Consider the following 8,589-nt stretch of genomic DNA (forward strand, 5'->3'; position numbering starts at 1 on the left):
CTTTTGTGATTTTATTTATAAATAAAAGTCATTGCAGACAGTAAAAAATTAAAAGCTTATGAAGTCAAGCAGTCTCCAAATGCCAGTGTGAGATCTATTTTATACTCTTTTTGAAATATCATCAAATTATGGATGAAGCTGTAAGCCGGCAGTACTACACAACACACAAGCATGGGTAAGGCATGTAGGTTCCCCTACTGATTTACCATTTCATACCAAAGCGGATTTATGTCCTGCTCACACCCCCGACCTCCCTCACCCCGCACAGCCGTAAAGTTTATTTCTATAGCCGGTTTTGCATCACTAGCGCTGCCCCGGCGGCTCCCGGGGCGTGGGCAGGGTGCAGTGCCCGCGGCCGCCCCCGGCCGGAGGGTGGGGCCGCGCCGCCGCCTCGGCCCGCTCCTCCCGCGGCGTGCGCGGCTTCAGCGCTACGCGAGCGCGGGGATCCGCCGCGGCCTGCGGGCCGCCATGGCCGGGGAGGTGAAAACCAAGCTGTCCAAGAACCTGCTGCGCATGAAGGTGAGGGGGAAGGAGGGGAGGGCGTGCCTGAGGCCTGCGGGGGGCTGGAAGCGGCGGCCCCGGGGCGGCAGGACCGGGCCGTGCCGGTACCCATGGTTGGGGTGGGTGGCCCCGGCCACACGCGGCCGTCCCGGAGCGTTCGTGTGGGGCATTCCCGTGCCCATCCCCGGCCCCGCGCTGTGGGTACAGATGTGTTTAACCACGGTCCGCACCCCGGCCCTCCCGGGCTTGCTGGGCTGCTCCCCCGGCAGGACATCGCTGCTGCCGGCACCGAGCTGATGAACGCGGCGAGCGCGCTCGGGGTTACAGACTGCGGGGTTCGGTGCACAACGACCCTTCGGAGCTTCGGAGAGCAACTTCATGATTCCAGCAGAAGTCTGGCCTCAAGAGGCAGCTCCAGCGCACCTTTTGGGAGGGCTTTCGTTCCGCCTCGCTCCTCTGCAGCTGGGTTGCTTATTGTGAATTTAAATCTATTAAATTAAAGATTTCAACAGCACATCGAAATGCAAATATCAGTGCTGCTTGCTTTACTTGGGGGTGGGGCTTTTAGTACTGAGGAAAAAAAGTTTAGGTTTGTGACCATTTTTACTCCTGTTTACCTTGCTGGCTAAGAAAATCCCAACCCTGAATGGGGATAATATCCAGAATTTACCATTTTTCCCAACTCATAAATGCCAGGGATCTTAGAAACATCCCGATGTGCTTGTTACCCTTGGAATTGTGAATTTCGTGTCACCAGTGTGAAATTAGTCTCTAGTCAGTGGCTAATGGATTCTGCTTCACACCATGTACTACAACTCCTAATTCAGTAGAGCACATCCTCCTCTGATTGATGGTTCTTTATTGCTGGAAAACAAGCAGGAAATATTGAGTTGGTTTTTTTTTTTAATGTAAGTATTCAATTTTTCTAACTGAATATGATGGGGTCTTTGTGGCCCTTCTTGTTTGTGATGTTTTATTCAGCCATTTTTTCCCCCCCCCACATATTTAGATGGGCCTATATTTCACATTCTGACTGAAAAGAGTTAGCTGACTTAAGTTCAATTTTTCATGTAAAGTGCACTCTGCTACAGTTGGATGATGGACTATTTACCCTAATTAACAGATGCTGCTAAATCTAAAACTTGTACACAGAAGGGACAAAATACATCTTGCCTCACTTTCAAAAGGGAGTAGGTGTTGAACTGAGTCAGCCACCAATGTGTGACACAGTCAAACTCCCATAACCTTGATGGCAGCATCATTATTTTTCCCTTATTTTTATATAATACACTTTTTAAATGAAAATTTTCTTTCTGTTGTTTGCCAGTTCACTAAGCCCCTGGAGATTTCAAAAGCAGGTTTTTAGATTGGTTTTCTGTGGAAGGCCGTGCAGAACCAGCCACATGAATGTGCTGCCATGACATTTGCAGGTTCACAGTCTGAGCAGTACTAACCAGCTTTGAAGAGATCAGTAGGTTTTGAAAAGGTCACACGCAGATATTGTATTTAGCACTTTGTTTCTGCAGATCTTCCTGTTTACAAATGTTTTAATTAAGCCTTTAGCAGCTGCCTCTGCAGGTAGTGATCCAATGGATTACCAGAATTCAGCAGATGGATGAAGTGGTGCCCAGAGGTGACGTGTGGTTGGTGGTGTTGGAAGGACCATTTGCAGTAAATCCTGGGCCACATGGAGACAAACTTTAAGATCTTGCAGCATTTGGTCTGGGTCTCACCCAAACAACTCCTCAGTTACTGACTTACATATTCTGTGCCTACCACAATGGGTATATTTTTAATTTATCAGTGTGTGTTTACATTCGAGAGAAACCTGATCACATAATTTTTATCTAGGTTTTTCCTGTAGTAATCTTTAGGAACATAATCTTTAAAATGGAGTGTGAAATGATTATTTAATTGGGTTCTTGTAGAAGAATTTCTTATGTTGAGATTTCTGACTGGCTAACCAATTTCCTTGAGCAATATGTTTTTCCACATGATCGATTCACTTATTTTCCTCAAGAAGATACTGTAATTTTAATTGGAAAGCTTTGACATATTCTGAATCGACTCAGAAAATGGAAGTCAATTTTTTCTTTCATTAAAGATCTTGTACAGTGGATGCAAATAGAAATGGAAAATGAGACACTAGCTCTGTTGGCTTCTACTTCTGAGTTTGGTTTGGATGGGCATTTTGTAAGGACTGAAAAAAAATGTGTGGGTTGTTTATAGTACATTTATTGCACACCTATATCACCTGTATATTTTTACAGGACTGTTAGCCTTGCCTCTGTCTGGCAGTTAGATTGGTATAAATGTTGACCTCTGACAGGTTATTCAAACACTTCCTGTTGATCCTCAGGGAAGTCCCAACTTTTGCAGGAGGTGGGAGTATGTGGATTATCACCATAAAATTTTGAAGAGTTCTGTTTTTTCCCAGCATGTTTCGTTGACATTGTTTAGACTTAATTGTCACTCAGTTCAGGCACCTGACTTAAGACAAATGGAAATTAAAATGCTGTTTCACAGGCCTCAGGTCTGTAGTTCTGTGCTCTCAGCAGTTTTTTATAGGCTGTGACAGATGTCTTTTTCTACTCCCAGCTGTTGAGAGGTTACTGTTCCTACCTGCCTGTTCCCATCATCTGACAGAGGTTATCACTGAGGAAGCAAGTGACAGGAATGTCCTTGTATTAGGAAAAAATAACAGTCTTGCCCTGAACTTCGTTATTGGTCTCAGCTATTTTGGCAGACTGTTCCTGTGGTGAGTTAGCAGATGCTTAAATACAGTGCTGGACCAGTGGGTCAGTGAGAATTGAAGAGCTGGGAACATCTTCCTTTAGCACAGCTGGATACAGAGGACTTTTCTTCATAGTCTGGTTTCAAAGTCTTATATTTTTCCACTTCCAAAGGAAGATTTGTGCCTTCAGAGCTACAAACACAATCCAGTTCATTAAATCTGAGAAAAGAAGAAGATGGTTGAAAGTATAGATGTTTCAAAAAATGGCCAGCCTGGTATGACTTCTAGCTCTGAGCTCCAGTGTCTGTGGGTGGAGTTGGTTCCTGATGTACTGTTGAATAACTTCAACACCATTAGCTTCTTTCTGGCCTTTGCTGAAACATTAGAAAAACCTTAGTAAAATTAGGGAATTGTGACAACTCCAAGCCATCAAAACTAGCCAGGACAGGTCTGTTTCTTTATATGTCAATACAGGTGTGACTGACTGTTGACGTTCAGTAGACAGCTGTGATCAGCAGCTGTTTTAATTTTCCATTGTCTGTTTGCCCAAACTTTGACCAAACTCAGCGAAAAAAATCACAAAAAAAAATATTACTTTGTTATCAACTGCTAAACATTATGTAATGGATAATTGCCACCATGTAATTACTGCATGTTCAGAAGATACTCATGATGCAGAAAACTGAAGCTGTGTGTTTCTGTCTTTCTTTGTAGTTCATGCAAAGGGGTTTGGATTCACAAACTAAAAAACAACTAGAAGAAGAAGAGAAGAAGATAATTAGTGAAGAACACTGGTATCTTGATGTACCAGATCTAAAGGAAAAAGAGTAAGCTTGTAATCTTTTGTATTTCTGATCATCATTGTATTGTTTTGAAATGGAAATAGCATATTCATATTTTTTCCTGTAAGGTAAATGTTATAAGTAACCAGTTAACAGAAGCAAAAATAGTGACAGACTGACATTACAACTTTTTTTATTACTTATTTTTATGGCTGTTCTTGAGGTTGCCTAGTGTAGTTTGACCTACTTTCAATTCTTCTGTGTTTTGTTTTCTTTCACTCACATTCTTCTTAGATGCATGTAATTAGTTTCCTTCAGTCAGGATCCAATTCATTCATTGCTGCTTTTCCCCTTCTCTTGGAAAAAGAAGTTTGAAACCTTGTGTTAGTAGATTCAGCTCTAGTCACATGGTAAAGTCAGTTCAGAACAGTTCTGTCATCTTGTGTCCAGCTCACTTCAAATCCTAGTTCTGAAATAGGAGAGATAATGGCAAAAATAAAGGAAGGCTTAGCTAATAAGGAAAACTGTGTCCTGCTCTTTAGAAATGTGCTTTAAATAGCAGGAGGACTACTTTTGAAATTGCTTGGGTTTCATCCTTTCAAAACTGAAAAAAATTCCACTGAGGGAGAACATACATAATTTTGAAAAAGCTGGGACTCAAGGAATTAACTAGTTGAACAAGGCCATTGATAAACTCTTTTCCATTACTCTTGGTGGATATGACAAAAAGGTATTTGAGCTTCAGTTGCAGCAAGGCGTGTTGAAGCTGGACATTGGGAGAACTTTTGTAAGGATAAGGCTATTGAAGCTCTGGAGTAGATTGCCTGAGGGGACACTGGATTCTTCATCGTGGGAAGTCTTTTGAGGACAGGTTAGCTGGACCTCTGCTGTCCATGGCACACATGTAACTGATACTGCCTTGAGGCAGGACAATGAGCTCAATCTCCTCAGCCTAAGTTCTGTGATCATGACAGTTTGACTTACATGGGAGATGATGAGGGAGCTGGTACACACGTGTGAGGAAAAGGATGGAACAATCCATGGAAGTACTTTTATCTGACACGTGTATTATGAATGCCTCAGGGTCGTGTTTCTTTTCTCACTCCATGCTCATTAAAAGAGGAAAAAAAGGAGGGAGAAGGGGGAAATCTGTGTGCTGAACAGAGAGTGACACAGTGTTTTATACCCTGACAGACTCAACTAATGCCAGGTCTAACAGCACAATGAAAAATTAATTAGAAGCTTTTGCTGGTATAGTAGTGCCACCTGGGGAGTGATATTTATGTGGTATTTTTATTCTGGCAAAAGTATTAATGTAGGTGGAACCATACCAGCAAAGAGTGCTTTTTGTCAGGAGAGTTAATTTTGCTTGTGGAACTGGCACAGCTTTACTGGTAAAAAGGATTCCTTTGCACTCCAAGCTCCTTGTACTGAAAGATTTATCAGAGCAATTACGCAGAAAGTAGTTGATGGTTTAAAATACATTGTGGCTTTGTTTATTTGTGTGGGGGGAAGACAGCACATCCTTTTTGCATTTGTTTAATTTGATTATTTTAAAGTGCATGGTTTGACAAAGTGCTGGGTTTGGGGTTTCATGCAGGAGCTGTATAATAGAAGAGAGAAGCTTTCTGCGATGTGAGGATTTCGTTTATGGCCGAATGTCCTTCAAAGGATTCAATCCAGAAGTTGAGGTACCATATCAGTGTCCTGGTTTGGGGTTGTCTCACATTAGGATTGAAGCCCTTGGGGATGGAGATTTGAGTGTTTATACTGCAGCCTTATTGGCCTTTGCAGCACCTTCCATAAATCCTCCCATGTCCAGAAACCCCATCATTCAACCCTAAATGTTGATCAATGCCCCATCTGGTAAATAGAATCTTTTTACCTTCCTGTGTTGTTGGTCAGTAATTGCATGACTCCTGCAGATTTTCCCTCCCTGAAGTGAGGAGAAACCATCCCACATGCTGCTCACCAAAACAAAAGCTCACTTTTCCTCCTGATATAGAATGCAGAGTCCAATCTACAAACATTCAACCCTATTTATTCAGCACTTACTTGTATAAGTAATGGCTTAGAGTTCCAAAGTAAAAATGCTGGGCAGGAGAGTCTTTAATTTCTTTCTGTCATGATTCATGCTGATAGAAGTACACAGGGACAGTAATAAAAAGGTTACCACTGAACTGAAGCAGAGGATGAAGGTGTAAAGGCTAAGAGATTTGCAGAAGGCTGTGCAAGGTAATTTACTAGGGGATTCTTCTAGTTACTTTGAACTTGCTGCCCCTGTGACTCAGCATATGATTGCTTCATGGCTTTTACTGTAAATCCTTGAAGATACTCTTTCTTGTTAACAAAACCATCTCAAGGTCTGTGTGCTAACATCACGATGAAAAATTAATTATGATCTAACTCTCTGGTCTCCTGGAGATGTTTGTAGTGCCCTTTAGGATGTTTGAGTAGGACAATACACTGAAAACACTGTCTCTCTGTTGCCTTTTTTCCCAAAGGCAGACTCTAAGCTCAGCTTAGCAACAGACAGGCATGTTGCCTTTTCTTCATGAGTTCATAACAATAGCATAAGAAGGAACAGAAAATAATTATTAAATTGTATTCTTACCTTTTGTGCTCTTCTAGCAGTGAATTTCAGCACTGTTGCCATTGTGTCATGGTTACATGTTTAAGCTGTTTCTCACTTCATTTTCAGAAGTTAATGATCCAAATGAACTCTAAGTGCAAGGAAGAAGAAATTGAAGAGGATGATAAAATGGAGGCTGATGTGTCAGATGAAGAAATGGCCAGAAGGTAAGTTACATTTTATGACATAATCAGTACTATCTAGGAATATGATAGGTTACTGTATTATATGTGGGGAAATAAAACCCAAAAAGAAACAAACAAAATTTTAAAAGCCCACAATAAATATGGAACTGAACCAAATTGATTTTCCAGGAATGCTGGTGTATATTCACTTGAATCTCCATCACATTTTGGGGGTAAAATAACTTGTAGGGGTTTTCTGCCTTTTGATATCCAGGTATTCCCTGCTAATTCCCTCCTTGTTACCAGTTGCTAACAAATTGAAACTATCAGAGTGAATAATAATGTAATAAGTCATGTAGTACTTGTGCTTCTCCAAGCTTTTAATGACCAGGTTTTTTACACCACTTAAATTGTGGAATAGGTTTAGGATATGCTCCACAATTTTTCTTCTGATTTTAGTAAAAGGTGTAATTTTTTTTTATTCTCTCTACAGATATGAAACATTAGTGGGAACAATAGGGAAGAAATTTTTGAGAAAAAGGGACCAACGTGTACTCAAGAATGATGACGAAGATGAAGATGACGAAATTGAAGAGGGGAATAGTAACACAAGACCTAGTAAAAGAGCTAAGAAAATGTTCTTAAAACCTCAGGATTAATGTCAACTGCACAAGTGGAACTTGTTACCTAATGCCTACCAGAGTACCAAGAACTGGAGATTGTTTGGAGTTTTTGCTATTTAATGTAAAGGGTGGATTTCTAAATCTGTTCTGTTCTCATTGAAATTTCTACCATCCACAGGACAGACACTTTCCAAAGTGGGTGTTTATATAATGGATGTTGTACATCCTTTCCTCTCTCAGCAGCTTTTCATGAGTGGGGCACTCGTCCTGTCAGTCTCTAAATGTTCTGCATAGTTAAATTAAGTGTTGCATGCAATCAAAAGCAACATTATTTACAATTTAGGATAACATCTGAAAGAAGTATTTGGAGTAAAGATGAGCTGTGTCCAATTCAGTAAGGCAGTTCAGCTTTCACTGCTTGCTTTATTACAAAAATGAAACCTGCGCTCTCTTCAAATTGAAAAAAGCAGAAACATGCCTGGTTTTTGAGCTTCTTTACTGTGCTAAAAATAAGATGGTAAGAACAGAGATAAAATCCACTTTATTGAATTTTATTTTTTATAAAGTTTATTTTAAAATCGAGGATTTTGTAGTGAAACTTTTTTTTATTCAGCAAGCCAAATATTGGGCGACGTTTTCAGTTTGACATCTGAGCAGATTGAGTCTTAGTTTCTGCCTTCCAAAAGAAGTTTGCTAATTTTGCCTTTTTCAGCAAAAAAATCCAATCTTGTAATTATGTAAGTCTTGTCACAAAAGCATAATAACATTTTCAGAAACATACTTGAAAGCTGAATAAAAACTGTGGGGCTTTGTGTTAATGATTGTGGATTAACTTATTTAATGTAAAAAAATTATGCTTAATATAGTCTGATACAAGGAGTGATCTTGTTTTGTGCTGGCCACAGATGTCCCCCAACATTAGCTGAGTGCACTGATTTATTTAGCATGTGATGAAACCATCTCAAGTTGTGTTAGGATAGAATCACCATTCTCTGGTCACCTGGTGCTCTGGACCTGTTGAAAAACATCAGTGTGGTCTTGTCTAATATCAGAGCAATAATCTGTGTACGGCCTTTCAGCAAGAAATATTTCTATTGCTGCATTTCTTCAGGATGTCCAAGCTACTCATCCTTAATGCTGGCTCTCTGGAGAAAGAGAAATTTGTTAATTGAAGCAGGGAGTGGCCATTCTG

General features: G+C 40.7%; 1 protein-coding gene across 1 annotated transcript; it reads left to right on the forward strand.

The window, feature by feature from the left end:
- The first annotated feature begins 385 nt into the window (after positions 1-385).
- On the forward strand, positions 386-8,276 carry MPHOSPH6 (M-phase phosphoprotein 6). The gene is made up of 5 exons (XM_005528173.3): positions 386-519; positions 3,950-4,062; positions 5,618-5,708; positions 6,719-6,816; positions 7,268-8,276. Exons 1-5 carry the CDS (start codon positions 469-471, stop codon positions 7,431-7,433), a joined length of 519 nt encoding a protein of 172 aa, XP_005528230.1. The 5' UTR covers positions 386-468; the 3' UTR covers positions 7,434-8,276.
- Positions 8,277-8,589: the final 313 nt, after the last annotated feature.

This window comes from Pseudopodoces humilis, chromosome 14 (genome assembly GCF_049639895.1).
Source record: "Pseudopodoces humilis isolate 2021_Gansu_Grassland_sample_001 chromosome 14, ASM4963989v1, whole genome shotgun sequence".
In the NCBI taxonomy this organism is placed as follows: Eukaryota; Metazoa; Chordata; class Aves; order Passeriformes; family Paridae; genus Pseudopodoces; species Pseudopodoces humilis.

Excerpts from the sequence above, each read along its gene's own strand:
- MPHOSPH6 (XM_005528173.3), top strand. The coding sequence starts at position 469 with ATGGCCGGGGAGGTGAAAACCAAGCTGTCCAAGAACCTGCTGCGCATG. Across the intron at positions 520-3,949 it reads AGAACCTGCTGCGCATGAAG|TTCATGCAAAGGGGTTTGGA; the intron begins GTGAGGGGGAAG and ends CTTTCTTTGTAG. Across the intron at positions 4,063-5,617 it reads CCAGATCTAAAGGAAAAAGA|GAGCTGTATAATAGAAGAGA; the intron begins GTAAGCTTGTAA and ends GGTTTCATGCAG.